The sequence below is a fragment of the Ictalurus furcatus genome, chromosome 9, assembly GCF_023375685.1.
Source record: "Ictalurus furcatus strain D&B chromosome 9, Billie_1.0, whole genome shotgun sequence".
In the NCBI taxonomy this organism is placed as follows: Eukaryota; Metazoa; Chordata; class Actinopteri; order Siluriformes; family Ictaluridae; genus Ictalurus; species Ictalurus furcatus.
Genome location: NC_071263.1, coordinates 2,052,501 through 2,073,968, shown reverse-complemented (window position 1 = coordinate 2,073,968; position 21,468 = coordinate 2,052,501). Strand labels below are relative to the sequence as shown.

The 21,468-nt window shown below is 39.8% G+C and overlaps 1 protein-coding gene across 2 annotated transcripts in view; it reads left to right on the top strand.

The window, feature by feature from the left end:
* The first annotated feature begins 1,499 nt into the window (after positions 1-1,499).
* Positions 1,500-21,468, top strand: part of bcl11ba (BCL11 transcription factor B a) — a 58,071-nt gene continuing 38,102 nt past the window's right edge. For both annotated transcript variants that reach the window (XM_053632517.1, XM_053632516.1), the window contains exon 1: positions 1,500-4,832. In XM_053632517.1, coding sequence (XP_053488492.1) covers positions 4,760-4,832 — 73 coding nt within the window. In that variant the 5' untranslated portion in view covers positions 1,500-4,759. The remainder of the gene's footprint in view (positions 4,833-21,468) is intronic.

Genomic DNA, 21,468 nt, shown 5'->3' with positions numbered 1-21,468 from the left:
AAACGACTCTATTCTTCCCTTCGATCGGTTATACTTATTAACAGCACAGTGATTATTAGGACGTTTATTCCATTTAAAAAAAAAAAAAACCTCATCAAAAACCAGTAATAATTTATTTAGACATAAACAGTACTCAGCGCTCTTTATGGTCAGGGAGTGAACTTTTATCGTGTTTATAAAAGCGATGCTTTCAAAAAGACTTGAATATTATTATAATAATGTTTTTGACCTAGATGTTTTTCATACACTTTAGGCTTTGGAAATAGAGACGATCATAAGTATTAATATTAGACACAAACCTAATAGAGTTGTATAAATGAAACAGCTCACTCAGGTTCTATCAGAGTATGTGTGAAATCTAACAATGACATGATCAGTGGATAATCCATGATGATCTGGTTTTGTTGGGTTTTTAAAAAATATCTACTTTTTATTTTTGAAATACTATAGAATACACACTAGATCACTATATTACACTGTTTTCTAGATCTGTTAGGTATATATAGGTGGGGGGGTAAAATGAGGAAGATCACTGCGTGTGTGTGTGTGTGTGTGTGTGTGTCTAATTCAAGCCAGTCTTGTGGTTCACATCTGACATGCAGCTAGCCAACAGAGGGTACTGTTGCATTACAAGTCAAGTACACCTGAAAGGCCAAAGCAGCGAAGATCTTAAAACAGAGCGATGATCTGAAATCTGACTGCAACCATTTCATGTCTGTTTTTTATTCTTTTCAAGTTCACTTATTTAATCGGTTTTTGATTTTGACATTAACACGCGAAAGGTGTCACATGATCATTCGAGGTGATCGTTGTTAAAGACTTTCAGTCTTTTCACTTGTATTGATCATGCATCGGAGGCTGAAACGAATCAACCAAAGGACATTATGAATGATGAATTATATTACAATTTCAGATCATACGCTGTTATTTGATCTCTTTTCAATGACTCCTGAGGCAGCAAAGATGCATTCGGTTAACCAACTAGCAAACAAAAAAGCTTGGTGTGTATATATATATATATACATATATGTGTGTGTGTGTGTGTGTGTGTGTGTGTGTGTGTGTGTGTGTGTACATGAAAGATATTTTAGAATTCTGAATGTTTAATATTTTCCTATTCACATTCATTTACAGTTGCTTTGAAATTGTATAGAAGATGGAAATGGATTGACACATAAAATAGACAATTTAGAAAAGTAACTGAGAGCTCTCTCTCTCTCTCTCTCTCTCTCTCTCTCTCTCTCTCTGTGGGTGTGTGTGTGTGTGTGTAATAAAATTCACAGCTGTAAGACATTTGCTTTCACATTTTAGTAGATTCGGTGGCCACAGAAATGCCGTAACGCTCATTTAACCCTCTACTGCATGAAGGACTAAATAAATAAATAAATAAATAAATAAATGTTTTCATCTGTTTTTATTACTTGAATTTGTACTTCAAGTAATATAAATATATAAATAAATGTTGACAACAGTTTTTAGAGGGGTGGGTGGGGGTGGGGGGTGGGGTTAGTCTGTAAATCGTTGCCGTATGGCGACGATATGCAGTGGTGGAAAGTATCATGTAGTCAAAAATGACACAAAATGTTAAATCGGAGATTAATGAATTGTTTCCGTACGGCAAAACCGTGCAGTGAAGGGGGTTAAGAGACGTCCCTTTGGCTTTATATTCGGAATCTGGTCCCCCCGTGGTATCTGCTTTCAGCACAGAGTTGTGGAATAAGAATGTAGTCTATAGGGGAGTGAAAAGTTGAAGTCCTTTAGATACTCTTGAACGAGGAAAGACGATGAAAAGACACTCCACTGATGCATATACACCCAGTCCAAATGTGTATAAGAAATGAGTACACACACACACACACACACACACATATCATCATCATCTGCATACTCCATTCCTGCTCAACTTCTCCCTACTGAAATCATCCATGGAGCTGAAAATAGAAAGTATGTGAAAGCACACAAATGTATTAGTGTTAACTCGGAGTGCGTGTGTGTGTGTGTGTGTGTGTGTGTGTGGACATACATTCTAACAAGATGCAATATTTTTGCAGATACATAGCCTACAATATCTACAACAGCTTTTCCTGACCTCACACACACACACACACACACACACACACACACACACACACTTCAGTGTAAATGGAGTGTAAAAAGATCCTGAAATAAATCTGCCTGTATATGAGAAGCTGCATCTTCTCCACCTCCTTCTCATCATTCCGCTCTTCCTTTTCCTCTTCCATCAGACGCTCACCAGTTCTCCAGTGCTCCATTCTCCACAGCTTCATTATGCACAAATGGATACTCACAATCTGGAATTTTTTTTTTTTTTTTTTAAAAACAACAACAACAACAAAAACAATTATTATGATTATTTTTGATCTTCCTCCTGCTTGCTGCTTAGACACTCATCCTGTTCCTTCACACACTTCTTCCGTCTAGTGGAGTTCCTGCATTATCTCTACATCTTTGTGCACAGGATTATGAATAGTATTAGTATTAGACGCTATCATTTCTTGTGTAGCTCTTAAATGATTTTTAATCACTATAATCCGGGGGGGTGGAGTGCGTGCATGTCTGCAACTGACATACGCATCAATAATTTTACTTGCAAAAAAATAAAAATAAATAAAAAATAAATAAAATACATGCGTCATGCATTTATATCGTGTCAGATCGACACAGAGATTTTTATTTATTATTTTTTTTGCACCTCAAACCCAGACGTATTTAAGGATTAAATAAAAATTATTTCCTTAAAACAACTTCTTACTTTAGGAAAGCGACCTACGGTTTTTGGACAACTTTTCTTTCTTTCTTTCTTTCTTTATTTCTTTCTTTTTCTTTCTTTCTTTTTTTTTTTTTCTGCGACGCGACATACAAATAAATCCTCCGTATGATTTATTCCACATGAATAACTGTGAAGCTTCGCTTCGGGTTCATTCTTGGAGGCGCATTTTATTCTAAGGGCCTTAACATAAGAAAGAAAGCAAAGCAAAGCAAAACAAAACAAACAAACAAACAAAAAGAAACAAGGAGACAAATTATCTGTCGGTCCTTTGGCTGGTACGACTCTTTATGAACTATTGTTTGTGAGGGTGTGATGAAGTCGGTTTAGGTCATTTTATTTTATTTATTTATTTATTTATTTATTTATTTTTGGGGTGCGTAAAATAGAAAATTCCTTCTAAAATCACTATAATAGCACCGTAATATCACTTACATCACTAACACACTAAACGATTTATAATCTAAGAGATTAAGGTGCAAACTTCAAGTCCCAAGTTGTTTTGAAGCTGAATTTATGCTGATAAAGAGAAGTCGGGCCGATAAAGAAAAAAAAAAAAAATAATAATAAAAAAAAAATATATATATATATATATATATATATATATTTTTTTTTTAAATGAAGAAATGATAAGCTAATCTTTCATTTAAATAATTGTTTATCATGTCATATTTTCTTTCCTAGTGATATATTAAATGCAAGCAATTGATACATTATATATTTATACGCATTCATATTTTTTTTACTGATTTAAACGCAGTGATGTTTAATAGTATGTGAGTAAGTACAAAGTGCTGGATAGTGAGGAAGAGACAGTCGTGTGTGTGTGTGTGTGTGTGTATGTGTGTGTGTGTGTCCACTGCTGGTTCCTCTGTCTTTGCTCCCCTATAGCTGTGTGTAAAGTCACCACTAGTCGCCCCCAGTGCTCTTGCTCTCTCTCCAGTTTGTCTTTCCTTTCTTTTTCTTTTTTTTTCTTCCCTCCCTCCACCCCTCCACCATCACTACCACCACCACCACCACCACCACAACCACCACTGTATGCTGGACTTAAACGTCACGTCCGCACATGAACTTGAATTTTTATCCCATCGCAGGGAGCCACAGACACACAGAGCGGAGAGACAGAAAGAGAGGAGAGAGTGAGAGGAGAGGCGAGAGAGAAGAGAAGAGAAAGGACAGAGAGCTCCCGGACAAACAGGACGCGCAAGAGAAAGGCACGCGGGGAGGAAAAAAAAAAAAAAAAAGAGCGAGAGAGAGAGAGAAAAGAAAGCAGCTCGCAGGTGTCCTGGTGCATTATTATTATTATTATTAAAAAAAAAAACAGAAAGAAAGAAGAAGATAAATAAGAAGAGGAGAGAAGAGGAGGTGGAGGTGAAGCCTGATGTGGCCGGAGCGCATAGAGGAGCAGAGCGCAGGGAGCCGGAGGAGCGCGCAGTCGGAAACACCGCGCCAGCACTGAGCTCGCGCTCTGCCGCGGACACACACACACACACACACACACACACTCACACACACACACACACACACACACACACCACCGGGATCATCACATGATTACATGAATGCATTATTCTTTCTGACCAGCACGTGCATGCATGCTCCGGAGCAGCTGAGCTTCCTCGAGCTTCTTCGTCCTCAAAATAAAATAAATACCAATAAAAAAAAAAAGATTTCAAAAGGATATTGGACAAACACATCGCACTCTTCATTCTTCTTCTTGTTCATCGTCTTCACCCTCACCTCACCTGAGCGCGTAAGAGCCTGAAAGAGCCGTAACAGCGCGTGCTGGCCGGGCAGGTCAACAAACTCCAAAAGTTGCCCAAGATTTAAAAAAAAAAAAAAAAAAAAAAAACAGAGAAGAAGAAGAAGAGGAAGACGCATAAAGGGTCAAAAAGGACACGGAGAAATCTGAGTACGCCGGGGATGCCACTGTAGCTGCCAGTGTAGCTGCCAGTGTAGATGCCAGTGTAGATGCCAGGCAGGGCGATGTCCCGTCGCAAGCAGGGAAACCCTCAGCATCTATCACAGAGGGAGATTATAAGCAGTAAGTCAAATGATTTCATTCTCTTCATCTTCTTTCTTTCTAGCTTTCTTTTCCTTTTTCTAATCCTCGTGCTGCTTTCTTAACGTAAATGCGTAAAAAGCGGAGAACGCGCTGAAAAAAAAACTTTCCTCGCGCACACAGAGTGCACATCTCTCTCTCTCTCTCTCTCTCTCACACACACACTCTCTCTCTCTCTCTCTCTCTCTCTCTCTCTCTCTCTCTCTCCCTCTCTCTCATACACTCCTCTGTCACGGTCCTCTTCCAAAATGTACAATTCTGAAATTTTCTACGCAAATAACAATCACATTTAGATCTGTTTGTTTATTTGTTTGTTTGTTTATTTATTTATTTATTTTCTACCGTGAATCCTTCTTTTAAATACTAAGCCGTGTAACAAGGACCATGAAAAGAAAGAAAGAAAGAAAGAAAGAAAGAAAGAAAAAAGCAAATCCCTTTTGATCTTATGCCTTCACACTACAATTCAACACACTCTATAATCTCTATAATCTCTATAATCTATCATCTATAATCTATACTATATAGCTAAGGCTATAATGTGTACAATACACTCAAAGTAAAAACATATGCAGTCTATATAATATATATGTATATATACTGTATGAACTACTCTACTGTACGTGGAAGTATGTATGATATATGTATATATATATATATATATATATATATATATATATATTAAAAAAGGACAAAAGAGAAAGGAATGAGCAGAGCGTGAGAGCTACAGTATAATTTGTATTTTTTTCGTGACTACAGTAAATGTAACATGAAAAGACAACACACAGTCATTATCATGATATTTAAATAAATACGAATATTTAAATAAATCCCGGGCTGTAGATAGTTGCACACGAAGTTAGTCGAGGCTATATTTCTGTAGAACGATAGCCATGTCACAAGCACGTCTAGAAAATAAACAACAGCAATAATAATAATAATAATAATAATAATAATGATAATAATAAGTTACGCCTTTTCCCCTTTGTGCAAGCGCTTCAATTATTTACACAAATGTTATTACACTTTGCTTATTAATGAGACGTTTATACTTTATGGATAGATTTGATATTATTGTAAAATATGTCAAATAGAGTTTTAATGAACAAGGAGCATCAGGTTTAAATAATAATAATAATAATAATAATAATAAAAAGCAACCTAGGCTCATAAATCTCACGTCCGGAACTGTTTTAAAATGATTTCCTGCACTAATATTGTACATTTTGATCTATTTAGTGAAGCCATTTTTTTTTTCTCAGAGCCATGAGTCGTTTGAGTGTGTGTGTGTGTGTGTGTGTGTGTGTGTGTGTGTATGTGTACGTTTTATTTTCTGTCTTTCACAGAAGCAGTGCTTGTTCAGCTACCGGTTCACTTTCCATCTTGCGTTCAGTGTGATTTTTTCTTCTTCTTCTTCTACTAATATGATTCAGATTCTCAACAGATTAAATATACAAAGTCGTGCACAGCTGGATTCCATGTGCTGAGCGTATCAGTGTATCAGCGAGCGTATCAGCGTTATAATTTAGCGAAGACGGGGTTGTTTGTACGGCGTGAAGCCGACAAAACACACACACACACACACACACACACACACACACACACACACAAAAAGAACAACAAAAACCCCCCCTCCATCAACGTGCTTTAAGTTTCAGTTGAACTTCAGTGCTGTTTATGTTTCGTTGTCTATCTGGTGGGTTTAACGATCCGCCAAATGACGCCGTTTTGTTTTGTTTTGTTTTCTCTCATGAAAATGTTCACGTTTCCGCAAAAACGTCACAAAGTGCTGCACGACCTCGTCTGTCTTTAGTGACTCTGGTGACCTTAAACCCCACACAGAGGATTTAAAGATGCCAGACAGACTCAGGGAACGATATTGTACATGATTTTCAGGCAGCTTTTAGGAGCGAGACCATCCAGTTGTAGCCAGATGTTTATGATTTATTGCACTTTTTTTTTTTTTTTAGTTTTTGTCTCTGGGATGTATACAACATGTACGTGTAGCACAGCAGGACCACCTAGTGCTTTCTGTTTCTATTTTTGTGTCAAAAACCTTTGGAATGAATCTACTTAAAAAAAAAAAAACCCTATATATATATATATATATATATATATATATATATATATATATATATAAATGATAAATGAATATAAATATAACGAAGTATATGTAATTTGTAAAAACACACGGATCTGCTGCGTATTCTCATCTTCGTGATGGCGTGGTTTTTTTTTTGTTTTTTTTTAAAAAAATTGATCTTTTTGAGCAACTTTTCAGCATGGAACCCGACCCCAGAGTGTGATATCGATATATAACGGTGTGTGTATTCAACTATTGTAATGAAATCAACAGCACGTTCTTAGTGTGTGTGTTTTTTAGCGTGAATATCTTAACAAATTATTTTTTAAAAAAAGAAAAAGTTTTGCGTAAAATTCCTAAAAACGTCTGTGTGTGTGTGTGTTTTTTGATGTTACAGTAACGTGTTCCGTGTGTTATTGCATTATACAGTGTACAAGCGCTGTTCTAAGTAGCACACACACACACACACACACACACACACACACACACACACACACACACATACATACACACATATGAGGCAGTACTGACTAAACCAAACCAATCAACCATCCTTCTTTTTTTTTTTTTTGACTGAGAGGGGGATGGGAGAGCCGAACTCAGACGCTCATACGCTCCACACGTTTTGTTAATGCCGTTAGTGCCTGGAGTACCTTTAGTACCTTTAGTGCACAACCAGAGAGCGAGTAAACAGTGTGTTTTTGAGATTTGCAGTTACACTGGCCAGGTGCTAACAGATACTCATCAGAGCTTAGGGGCTTAGCTCTTCCTGAGAGTTAACTCTGCTGTGTGTGTGTGTGTGTGTGTGTGTGTGTGTGTGTGTGTGTGTGTGTGAGAGAGAGAGAGAGAGAGAGAGACAGAGAGAGAGCGTGTGAGAGTTTGAATGATATCTGTGGTGTGAGTGTGTGTGTAAGTGTGTGTGTGTGAAAGTGTGAAAGTGTGTGTATGTGTGTGTGTGTAAGTGTGTGTGTGTGTGTGTGTGTGTGTGGTTTGAAATACATTTTAGCTGATCTCGATAGTGTAGATGAGGATGATACAGTGTGGCCTTGTTAAGGATGTGTGTGTGTGTGTGTGTGTATGTGATTTGAGTTACCTTTACATACAGATATTAATTCTTAAATGAATATTTGGGCGCGTGCATGCTTTACAAGTGTGTGTGTGTGTGTGTGTGTGTGTGTGTGTGTGAAATCTGCAAATCAGCATGTTCGAGTCAATTCTATCAACTGCTTGTTCTGTCTGTGTGTGTTCTGGATTCGTCCATTTCAGAGAGAGAGAGAGAGAGAGAGAGAGAGCGTATAGGTGTGTGTGTGTGTGTGTGTGTGTGTGTGTGTGAGACAGGTTCAGAAGCGAGTTAATTCAAGCCTCCTCAACCTGAGCACATCAGTAGTTTTACTGGCTTACCCTGAGGTTGTGTGCTACATTTTTACATATACACACCATCACACACGACACACACACACACACACACACACACCCACACCCACACGCGCACATAAATCCACTCACTTATGAATGCGGTGTGAAATACGAGCAGTGTATCTTGGAAGCTGTTTAACACGCGCTGAAAACGACACACCGCTCTTCAAATTCAAACTCGGCATCGTGTTTACTTTTTGTCCTTTTATTTTACATTTCATTGCGTCATTCCGTGCGTGTGCGTGTGCGCGTGCACGTGTGTGTGTGTGTGTGTGTGTGAATATAGAATGATTCATCAACTGCTAACAAGTGCAAAAACACACCAGTGCGCTGTTCTATCGCGTTGACGTAGGAACTCCAACTCACGGAAATCGGATTCTGTTTTTCTTCGAGGTGTTAAAGTTTCGTTTTTTTTTGGTTCTATCGTTCGCGCGAAAACAAGAGCAGGCTAATCCGCCTTTTGCGAATGTTTTCTGTACTCGTGGAATAAAGTGGATATTAATTAATGAATGAATCGATCTAATCTATCGCACGTATACTCATCATTTAATTTGAATTAAAAAAATTTGTTTCACTTGATTTATTTAATTTAAAAAAATAAATAAAAAATGAATAAGCATCTCCGGAATTTAGATGATAAAACCCTCTTAATACGACGTGATAGTATAGTTTCACGTGTATCCGTGTGTGTGTGTGTGTGTGTGTGTGTGTGTGTGTGTCATCATCATGCAAGAAGACGAACACACATCAGTTAGCTTTTGTTATATATTCTCATAGAAGGACAAATTGAACTGCACGCTTTGCAAGTGGGAGTATATGTGACACACACACACACACACACACACACACACACACACACACACAGACACACTGAGAAAGACTAATCCATGTATTCTGAACCAGAAACCGTAAAAAGAAGACTTTGCACCATCTTGTAGGTCAAAGACTTTTGGAAATCGTTTGGCACGAGACCAGAAGAGAGAAAAAAAAAGAAAGAAGAGAAACCAACAACAACACGAAAGCGTGTCTTAATACGCCCGAGCCTGCCGCCGCTCGGCCGGAGCGAATAGAGTGAATTTTCCTGCGTGACGTTCTCCCGGTGGAGATGAGAATAATGGAGAGAGAGGAGGAGAGGAGGAAGGAGGAGAGAGGAGAGAGAGTGGTGGGTTTGGTGTTGTTTTTTTGGCCGTGTGCTGCTAGGGGGAGCTCTGAGTCTGTCGCAGGGGGGCAGAAAAACATTATAAAAACATATTTCTTAAACGCTGCGTATGAGGACGGGGTGGCAGCGGGAGGGAGGGAGGGAGGGAGCGGGGGTTGAAGGTGGGGGGGAGGGGTATGTGCCTGGGTAAGTTGGCTGAACTTCTAGGCGGTGGCTTTTTGACGACTCTGCATAGATGCTTCAGATGATATCGACATCAACACGCAGAGTTCACAACAAACTGTCAACGTCTCCGAGCAGCAGCTGCTCTCACGCCGCTCGTCATCCTCTCTCTCTCTCTCTCTCTCTCTCTCTCTCTCTCTCTCTCTCTCTCTACGCGTGCGTGTCTCTCTCTTTCTCGTCGTCTGTTTATAATTTTGTCGATCCTTCTCTGTCTTTTCTTCTTCATCTGTCCCATAAAAAAAAAAAAGAAAAAAAGAAGTGGAAGTCATAGAAGTAGTTTCAAAAAAAAGTTTGGAAAACAGACAAAGACGTCGAAGTGTCGACGCCGTTGAACGTCCCCTCGTTAAACAGAGCTCATAACAATCACAGGCTACTGATAATCCTTTTCATTTTCAAGGCTTTCCTGCCCTTTTATTCCGTTTCTTCTCGCTCTTTCCGCACGTTTACGCTCTTGAGACGGATAATAAGTGTACGCCGTGCATAAATAACCATGATTTAGAACATGAAAGTCTTATAAACGTGTAAACTTCTGTACATGCTCGTGAGGGAGCGTTCAAGGACACGTCAAATGATCATTTTTAATTGAAAAAAATTAAATAAATAAAAATCTGCTCAAAGAAAATTCCAGAGAGTGTACGCACCGAGTAAACGTCCAACATAAGCGATGAAACATTATTTATGACAATAAATGTGTAATAAATGTGTAACGCTTATTATAAATATAAAACGAACTAAACCTTTATATAAGGGATAATGCATGGAAGATTGAGAAATGATTGGTTTAGATTTCTTCCTCCATCAACCGCTCTCTCTCTCATTCTCTCTCCATCATTCTCTCTCTCTCATTCTCTCTCCATCATTCTCTCTCCATCATTCTCTCTCTCTCATTCTCTCTCCATCATTCTCTCTCCATCATTCTCTCTCTCTCATTCTCTCTCTCTCATTCTCTCTCCATCATTCTCTCTCCATCATTCTCTCTCTCTCATTCTCTCTCCATCATTCTCTCTCCATCATTCTCTCTCCATCATTCTCTCTCCATCATTCTCTCTCTCTCATTCTCTCTCCATCATTCTCTCTCTCTCTCTCTCTCCATCATTCTCTCTCCATCATTCTCTCTCCATCATTCTCTCTCCATCATTCTCTCTCTCTCATTCTCTCTCCATCATTCTCTCTCTCTCATTCTCTCTCCATCATTCTCTCTCTCTCATTCTCTCTCCATCATTCTCTCTCTCTCATTCTCTCTCCATCATTCTCTCTCTCTCATTCTCTCTCCATCATTCTCTCTCTCTCATTCTCTCTCCATCATTCTCTCTCTCTCTCTCTCTCTCATTCTCTCTCCATCATTCTCTCTCTCTCATTCTCTCTCCATCATTCTCTCTCTCTCATTCTCTCTCCATCATTCTCTCTCCATCATTCTCTCTCCATCATTCTCTCTCCATCATTCTCTCTCTCTCATTCTCTCTCCATCATTCTCTCTCTCTCATTCTCTCTCCATCATTCTCTCTCTCTCATTCTCTCTCCATCATTCTCTCTCTCTCATTCTCTCTCCATCATTCTCTCTCTCTCATTCTCTCTCCATCATTCTCTCTCTCTCATTCTCTCTCCATCATTCTCTCTCTCTCTCTCTCTCTCATTCTCTCTCCATCATTCTCTCTCTCTCATTCTCTCTCTCTCTCTATCATTCGCTCTCTCTCTCTCATTCTCTCTCCATCATTCTCTCTCCATCATTCTCTCTCTCTCATTCTCTCTCTCTCTCTCTCTCTCTCTCATTCTCTCTCTCTCTATCATTCTCTCTCTCATTCTCTCTCTCTATCATTCTCTCTCTCATTCTCTCTCTCTATCATTCTCTCTCTCTCATTCTCTCTCTCTCTCATTCTCTCTCTCATTCTCTCTCTATCATTCTCTCTCTCTCATTCTCTCTTTCTCATTCTCTCTCTCTCTCTCATTCTCTCTCTATCATTCTCTCTCTCTCTCATTCTCTCTCTCTCATTCTCTCTCTCTCATTCTCTCTCTATCATTCTCGCTCTCTCTCATTCTCGCTCTCTCTCATTCTCTCTCTCTCATTCTCTCTCTCTCTATCATTCTCGCTCTCTCTCATTCTCGCTCTCTCTCATTCTCTCTCTCTCATTCTCTCTCTATCATTCTCTCTCTCTCATTCTCTCTCTCTATCATTCTCTCTCTCTCATTCTCTCTCTCTCATTCTCTCTCTCTCATTCTCTCTCTCTCTCATTCTCTCTCTCTCATTCTCTCTCTCTCTCATTCTCTCTCTCTCATTCTCTCTCTATCATTCTCTCTCTCTATCATTCTCTCTCTCTCTCATTCTCTCTCTCTCATTCTCTCTCTATCATTCTCTCTCTCTCATTCTCTCTCTCATTTTCCCTCTATCATTCTCTCTCTTTATCTCTCTCATTATCTCGCTCTCATTCTCCCTCTATCATTCTCCCTCTATCATTCTCTCTCTTTATCTCTCTCATTCTCTCTCTCATTCTCCATCTCTCATTCTCTCTCTCTTTATCTCTCTCATTCTCTCGCTCTCATTCTCCCTCTATCATTCTCCCTCTATCATTCTCCCTCTCTCATTCTCTCTCTTTATCTCTCTCATTCTCCCTCTATCATTCTCCCTCTTTCATTCTCCCTCTCTCATTCTCCCTCTCTTATTCTCTCTCTCTTTATCTCTCTCATTCTCCCCCTCTCATTCTCCCTCTATCATTCTCCCTCTCTCATTCTCCCTCTCTTATTCTCTCTCTCTTTATCTCTCTCATTCTCTCGCTCTCATTCTCCCTCTATCATTCTCCCTCTATCATTCTCCCTCTCTCATTCTCTCTCTTTATCTCTCTCATTCTCCCTCTATCATTCTCCCTCTTTCATTCTCCCTCTCTCATTCTCCCTCTCTTATTCTCTCTCTCTTTATCTCTCTCATTCTCCCCCTCTCATTCTCCCTCTATCATTCTCCCTCTCTCATTCTCCCTCTCTTATTCTCTCTCTCTTTATCTCTCTCATTCTCTCGCTCTCATTCTCCCTCTATCATTCTCCCTCTATCATTCTCCCTCTCTCATTCTCTCTCTTTATCTCTCTCATTCTCCCTCTATCATTCTCCCTCTTTCATTCTCCCTCTCTCATTCTCCATCTCTCATTCTCTCTCTCTTTATCTCTCTCATTCTCTCTCTCTCATTCTCCCTCTCTCTCTCTCTCTCACTCTCTCTCATTCTACCTCTCTCTCTGTCTCACTCTCTGTCTCACTCTCTCTCTCATTCTCTCTCGCTCTTTTCCTCTTCCTGCATTTACCTTTTTTCTTTTTCTTTAAAAAAAAAAAAACAACTTTCGCATGTTGCTCTCCTCCTAAACAGAGAGAGGAGAAAAGAATCCAAAACGATCCTGAATCCTAATAATGCAAATGTAAACCATGAAGCAGTTCAAATAAACGTGTGTAATAAACGTGTGTAATAAACGTGTGTAATAAACGTGTGTAATAAACGTGTAACACATAATTCAGAAAGCCTGTAAAGGAATCTTGCGTGGAAGATTTGAATGATATCAGCGTCAACATTAAAGTTGAAGCTCAATCTCTCTCTCTCTCTCTCTCTCTCGCTCTCTCTCTCTCTCTCTCTCTCCATATTCCCGAATTGATCATTTATCCTTTTGCTTGTACTTTAAAACAAAACAAAACAAAAAAAAAACAACAACCCCAAAACAAAACTTTCCCAGTAGGCCGGATGGAAGAGAAGAAAATAAGCGTAAGCAACAAATAATGAACAAATTAAATAATGAAATAATTGAAACATTTATAAACGTGTAATAAACGTGTAATGATAATAATATACATCGTTAAATTTGCAATCTCTCTCTCTCTCTCTCTCTCTCTCCCTCTCTCTCTCTCTCTCTTTTCCGCTTGATATATTTAAAACCATCTCTTCCTTTTCTCTTCCCCTCACACGCGGGAGATAAGAAGCATACGCAGTGTCTAAACATCCAAAAAGAAATCCCGAAATAATCGAAACGAACGTTAATAAACGTGTAATAAACACGTTACACGCGCTGAAGGTTTGCCGCGTGGAAGATTTCCGTCCCGTCGACACGAACGTGTCGGAAAACCATGATCCTTTTTTTTTTTTTTCTTTTTTAACGTACTCAATTTACAGCCTGACAGTGCTGGGTTCGAAATCACCCCCCCCCCATCCCCCCCCCGTCCCCCCACACCCTCCACCCCCCCCCCCCACCCCGTTCTGTCCCCCTTTATATAGAGATATTTAAAATCGTCCCGGATTTCTTTCTCTCCATCTCTCCGTTCCTTTCGAGGGCCGAGGAAACCGAGAACAAGTGACGTGCTCGTAAAAAAGTACGCACTCCTTCCACGCGTCGATGCTTTCGGATGATGTCGAGGTTAACACGTGAAATTTTTTATTTATTTTATTTATTTATTTATTTATTTAAAAAAAACAACAAACAAACAAACAAAAAAAAACCCCCAACAAACCCCAGAACAGTCACGTGGATTCGAATCTTCTTCTCTTGCTTTCTTCATTTCTTCGCCTCTACACACTCATAAATTAGCAGGTTTATTAAAGAGGATGTGGCGGCGCACGTCATAAAGCGGCGGCTTGTCTTCCTCCCTCTGTCGCTCCGTTTCGTCTTTCTCTTTTGCTTTCTCTCTGTTTTTCAGCAAAAAAAAAAAGAGAAACAGAATAGGAAATATAAAAGTACAGTATAAATACTATAAATACATTCCTAAGTGTGTGTCAGAGCATCAGGGTGTACTCAGACCTTTCTCTATCGTCCTGCTTCTCTCTCTCTCTCTCTCTCTCTCTCTCTCTCTCACGCTCACTCTTTCTCTGTCCTTTTTTATTTTGCTCAAACTCCTGCTCGGACGTTCTCTTAAGAGATGAGAAAAGATTTCTTAAACGCAGATATTTCCGAATACCAGGCGTTTTGTTTGTGCCGGAGTCCAAATGATAGAGAGAAGAGGCTTGAAACTTGAGGGCATTCCTTATTATTATTATTATTATTATTATTATTATTATTTTCATTTTTTTTTTTTCTGGACTGAGGCCTCATTGTTCTGTCTATCTAAATAAAATAAAGAGAGAGAGCGAGAGAGAAAGAGAGAGAGAGAGAGAGAGAGAGAGAGAGAGCGAGAGAGAGAATCTGTAGGCTTTCCCTTGGAACAATGGCCAAATTTCTGCTTGGCGATTTTGATTAATACGCTCGCAAATTCCTGTAGGTTTTCACGTGCCTTTTGTTTGCAGACGAGTGTAAATGTGTGTGTGTGTGTGTGTGTGTGTTCGCTTTTTTTTGTGTGTGCTCTCGCTTTCTGATGTCATGCGAAGAAGCAAGAAGCGTACCGCTCGTACGTGTTTAATAGATTGACGTCCGACAGCTGGCTTGAATCAGAGTGGCCCTGAGCATGGAAACACTCTGTGTGTGTGTGTGTGTGTGTGTGTGTGTGTGTGTGAGAGAGAGAGAGAGAGTAAACTGAAGAAACGCTGCAGCGTCTGGATTATTATGTATGGTTTTATATCCACATCCTCATCTACATCTCTCCACGTTCCTGTCAGAACCCCCTCCCCCCCCAAAACCCCTTAAAAACCCCCAACATGGCCGCTTTTACACCAGGAAGCGTGTCAGCGTTTACACACTCGTTCTGGCTCCTGATATGAAGTAGTGAAAATATCAGGTAATGTGTCTCTGACGTTATGAGCTTTTCCTGATCGAGAGTTAGCAAAGCGTAGCCACGTTCCCGGCGGACTTCGGTGGTGCGTCCGTCTGGATTTACCTGCGAGATTTCCTTTCACGCTTTTTATTTTTATTTTTTTAAATGTTATATTAAAATCAAACAAACCTGTAGCTCCTCTCCATGTCCTGTCTGGGTTTGCACCTTCTTTACTATCAAGTCTTTACTATCAGGAAAAAAAAGGTACTAAATAGTACAGGTACCTTTCCTTGTCGCTGGTACTCTTATACATTTGTACCGTTATTATTATTATTATTATTATTATTATTATTATTATTATTATTTATAAGAAAACCTTTCAAATGAATTCACGATCCAGTTCCGTATCTTAAATCTTTTTTATTGTTTTTTTTTTTTTTTTAAGTTCCAGGTGAAAGAAACATATTAAAGCTACCCATTAAAAAAAGGGGTACTTTTTAAAAAAGGGTACTTTTTTTCTTTTACACCACGACAGCCTGAGCCGCAGAACGTGGCGCTGTGGTGTGTGTCTTCGTATACCTCGAAAACACGGATACTAACGGTACCAAACGTGTACGTGTGATAGTACCACCTGAGCAGCAAGCACAGGTGCAGTTTAGTACCCTTTCCTTCTTTTTCTGAGCGAGTACCTGCTTTTTTGTTTCATGCGTCTGTTAGTCTTCGTGGCCTGTGTGTGTGTGTGTGTGTGTGTGTGTGTGTGTGTGTGTGTGTTCTTTGTTTTCTTTTCCAGAGATTTCATTTAACCTTTTTAGGTATTTTTCACCTTGAAATGTGGATACTAAAGGTACCAAAGGTGTAGTTATGGTACCACTTGTTTAGGACCCCCCCCCCCCGAGTGTACCCTTCATGCACATGTTAGTCTTCAAGGCTGATTTTTGATTTTATCGACGCCATCCGAGCTTTAACGTATCTCTTACCTCGAAACTTGGATACTAAAGGTACCAAACGTATATGCTTAATGGTACTACCTGAGCCAGTACAGTTTAGTACCCTTTGTGAGAGCGTACCAGCTTTGCTTATGCACGCCCTGGTCTTCGTGGCTCGCTATGATTTATTTATTTATTTTAAAGATGCCTTTCGAACTTTAACAGACCTCTTAACGTATGTTTCGACTCGAAACGCGGGTACTAAAAGTACCAAACACGTACCAAACCGGGCGACGGGTACAGTTTAGTACCCTTTCGGAGAGCGTACCTGCTTTCCTGCGCCTTCGGAGATCCGCTAAAGGTACCAAACGTGCACGTGCGATGGTTCCACCTGAACGACGAGCACAAGTACCGTTTAGTACCCGTCCTTTTGTTCGTTTTTGCTTCTCTCGTGCACGTCTTGCCCTGCGTGCCTCGCTTTGGTTTGTTTTCATTTTCAAATCTACCTTTAATTTCGACCGTCCCCGTTTTAGGAAGCTCCGATGCCCGTCAGGAACAGGAGCGAGAGCGCAGGAAGTGCATGGAGCGTCTCAGCTGCTCTGACTCGGAGACTCTGACTCTAATGTAGGTTACGGATTAATGGCGGCCTAATTAATTCCTGATAGATTCCAGTGAGATTCTGGGTTTGATTCCGTGCGCACACACACACACACACACACACACACACACACACACAAACACACACGTGGAAAAGGGAGCGAGTTAGCCTCGTTATCTCACTGTTCTCCGCTTCCCCGATTTTAAACACCCCTCCTTCTCTTTCCTCTTTCCTGTTTCCATCTTTTCCACGTTCCTCGGCTGCTCTCGGGACGGAGACGGCGAGGAAAGCCGTGCACAAACAGTAAACTCCGGCTTTTATTGTCTGATGAAAGTTTTTCATTCTCCGCAGACGTTTTTTTTTCTCCCCCTCGGCGCAACGCAGCCAGCGCTCTGAATGGCTCTAATTGGTGCAGGGTAAATGTTTATATCTGGACGGAATTATAAAAGCTTTCAAGATTTAAACAGGGGACATTTATGGAGGTTGTTAAATTTTTTTATTTAAAAAAAATAAATAAATAAAATCAAATGAAGCCAGAATCTGTAAAATGTTGTGTGTCGTCTAATGAGGCTGTGAGAGTCTCAACAGTGAGGAACGTCATAAAGAAGTTTAAATGTTATCAGATTGTTGAGAACTAAAGCGTTGGGAGTAGTAATGCTGCCGTGTGTGTGTGTGAGTGTGTGTGTGTGTGTGTGTGTGTGTGAACCCTTTACACCAAAAAGTCACAGCTTTTTGTTTTTTTTGGATCAGATACCCATTTAAAAAAACCCCAAACCTGTCAGAAACAATTTCTCTCCGTTTTCCCGCCTTTAGGAGGTGAACGGAATTATACAGGCCTCGCCACAATCCAAAATGGAAATGCATTGTGTGTGTGTGTGTGTGTGTGTGTGTGTCGTTCATTTTTAGATGCTCAATTTGCCTTTTTTTTCTCGTTTCTTTTTTGCTGTTGCTCTTTACACCGCCAACGGAAATCCTATTAGAGCCGACTCTGACTCATCGAGCCTTATTAGGTAAATTAGGACGTCGTCAGGAACTGCCAGTGTCTATCATTTACAATGCTCTCTCTCTCTCTCTCTCTCTCTTTTTTTGTGTGTGTGAGAGTTTGTGAGTGTGTGAGAGGCCTCGGTAGTAGCATCAAGCGAAATAATTATAAGGTGGAAGTCAAGCTGAGAGAGCGTCCTGTTAGTAACAGTACTACTGCTCTGTAGTAACGTGATACGTTAGAGTGGGTTTAGAGACGCTCTGTGTGTGGGTGTGTGTGTGTGTGTGTGTGTGTGTGTCGGAAATACGGCACTGTGGTTCTTCAGGTCAGGTCTGAGAACCCTCGGGAGGTCGCGAAGCTAGGGGTATGCAAAAACAAACAAACAAACAGACAGACGTAAACAGATAGACAGATAAATAAATAAAATGCTATAATAATAATAATAATAATAATTAAATCTTTATTATTATTATTATTATTATTATTATTATTAATACACAGAAGTAATTTGTGTCATTTAAAACATACAAACAAATAAATAATAATAAGTTTAGTACTAATACTACTACTTATGATAACATTTAAAAACATAAACTCAACTCATTTATTATTCAATTTGATTTTAATCAATAAAAAAAAACAAAAACAAAAGACTGCTACTATTAATACTAATAAATAAATAAATAAATAAATAAATAAATACTACTACTACTGCTACCACTGTAACCAACAATAATAAATAAATAAAATTGTAAACGCTGAGTACAGCTCGTTTATTTAATTAAGTAAGTAAATAAATAAATAATACTGAAACGAGTACTATTACTACTAATGAGCACGATTCTAAAAAAGGAAACATAATTAAAGTATTTAATATGATTTAAAAGAAATAAATAGATGAACAGTACGAGCAAAGCTGTTTTTAGTCCTCATTTAGAGCCTGTGTTTTATAACCTTAATTGAACGCGTGTCACTCGGATAAGAATATAAATCTTAAATAGAGATAACAAAGCAATTAAGTGCCGTTTTATAGATACTCCTTTTTTTTTTTTTTTTTTTTTAATTATATTTGAATCCAAAGATTTGGGTTCCGTGTTGCGGAAAACTCACGATTGAAAACATCAAAGTTCGCAAGATTAAATGTTATTGTTTAATAAATAAATGAATAATTGAAGGAATGAATTGAAGAAATAAATACCTCTGAAAAAAATGAACATCGTATCACGTGAATAAAACAAGTATAATATGTTTAGATGTTTATGTTGTGGCTGTGAAATTCGGACGATTTGGATTACACTCGTGAACGGTTATCCTGAAGGTCTGAAGGTTCGAGATCCTCTGTCGTAGCAGGTTCTACGAGGATAATATAACCCCGACTCTCTTTCTTATCTTCTCTTTTCTTCTCCTCCTCTTCCTTGCCGCTGCCCGTCTCAATAAAGACAAATATCATTTGACATTTCCGTGGCCCTGATAGAATTATACCGAGTATTTGTTGAGGGATCAGGGAAAATGATGAGCTGTAATGTTACCTTGGTGACAGCATTGTTATCGCAGGTGGAGAAGAGTGTGTGTGAGTGTGTGTGTGTGTGTGTGTGTGAGTGAGTGAGTGAGTGAGTGAGTGAGGGATGGCACATTCCCGGCTGTTTGTCTAGACTAGTGAAAGGGACACACACACACACACACACACACACACACACACACACACACACACACACACACACACACACACTGTGTGAGCTTGATTCATTTTCTCATCTCTGAACAAAGCTGCAGAAGATTTTTTTTGTGTGTGCATATATTATATCACAGGATTGCTAACTGCATGTGCATGAGTGAAATACCTGATTAGAACACCTGGTGTGTGAAGTGTGTGAGTGTGGTGTGTGTGAGTGTGTGTGTGTGTGTGTGTGTGTGTGTGTTACGTATTTTCTTTGAATGTGCACAGTGGCAGCATACAACGTTGCATGCTAGCAGAGTGTTTCCTGTGGTTAAGAGAGAGACGGATAGAGAAAGAGAGAGAGACGGATAGAGACAGAGAGACAGACACACACACACACACACACACACACATATGTATATGCAGTACGAACTGCATTACTCGTTCTCTTCTGATGGTTGAGAGACAGAAAGGGACAGTTGAGAGAGAGAGAGAGAGAGAGAGAGAGAGGGAGGTGGGGGGAGGGGCTTGGGTGGGGAGTGGGGGAGTGTGGGGGGGGGGGCAAAAACTTTCAAAACTTTCTTGAGAATTGTAAAATCAGGAGATTTATCTACGGCGATGACATACAGCTCAGCTTCCTCTGCCTTATCTTCTGTTTTGCTGGTGCTGCAAGTTCCCATGATACGCACACACACACACACACACACACACACACACACGTGTATTGCACATCTATATGCATGTAACGGCTACGTTCTAGGATGCATACACTTGAACGCAAACACACACACACACACACACACACACGCAGGTGCATTCTTAGCGAATATGACACTTACTTAGATCCTCATGTTTATGCGAGTTGTTTCATCATCGTGTTGAATTAAACGCCTTCACGTGCTCGTGTGTGTGTTTAACGCTACATTTTACAGACGCCACTTCCTGTACTTCAGTAATTATGTACGGAAAGTGCGCTATTCATTTGTTCTCATAGATTAGCTGCTAATAATTCAGTACACATATGGCTCTTTGTTGTAGCTGAAGCTGGGTGTGTATATATATATATATTTATATATATAACCTCCATTAATCATTTCCAAGCCTGAAGACTTACGTTCCATTAACGCCGTGTAAAACCGCATATAATTATTAATAATCGTAGCTAACGTTATGTTATAAGAGCAAGCACAAGTATAGGAGAATTAGCAGGTGAATAATTTATACTTAATGCGTTTTTTTAGCCGTAATTTCATTCGTATTTAGGGTCCGAAACTCGCTCGCCGCCCGCTCTGACGTTCCTGCGCGTTACAGATCCGTCTGCGCTCGTAATCGGCCGCGCTGATAAATTGCAGACGGATGCGCGGTAATTTATCATGTAAAATTAGCGAGTCCTTCGGGAGGTGTAAACACGGCTACCCGTGTGACAACGCGGCGAGTCGCGTCAGCCTCCGTCTCCGTCTTCCTGTTTCTCTTTGCCGCGTGTGTGCTAGGTAAGACGTGCGAAGAAAAAAAAACACCGTGACTCGAGGCGTAATTAGTATCCTTAGACCCGGACCTAATGTGCTAGCATGAGCACTCGTTCGATATTTTAAAAAAAAATAAATTAAACGTAAATAAATAATCGAGGCAAATATAACTGCAGGCTCTCAAAATGTCGGCACGGCGAATTTGCGCGGGCCGTCACGACGACAGTTTGCTAATTTCTCAGCTTTCCTAGCTCTTCTCCAGATTCTCTTGCGTAACCCGTGGTGCTAATATTGTAGCGGTCGTTGTTGTTTTGGGCGTTTTTTTTTTTCTTCTTCACTTTAGCCCAAAAACGTGTGGCGCAGCGCGGCAGCGTCGAGCGTTAAGCTCAAAAGCGGTGACAGGAAGCCGAGGAGTGCGAAGTGGCAGCCTGAAAAGGTGTTTGTCTAGATCGTAATGATTAGCAT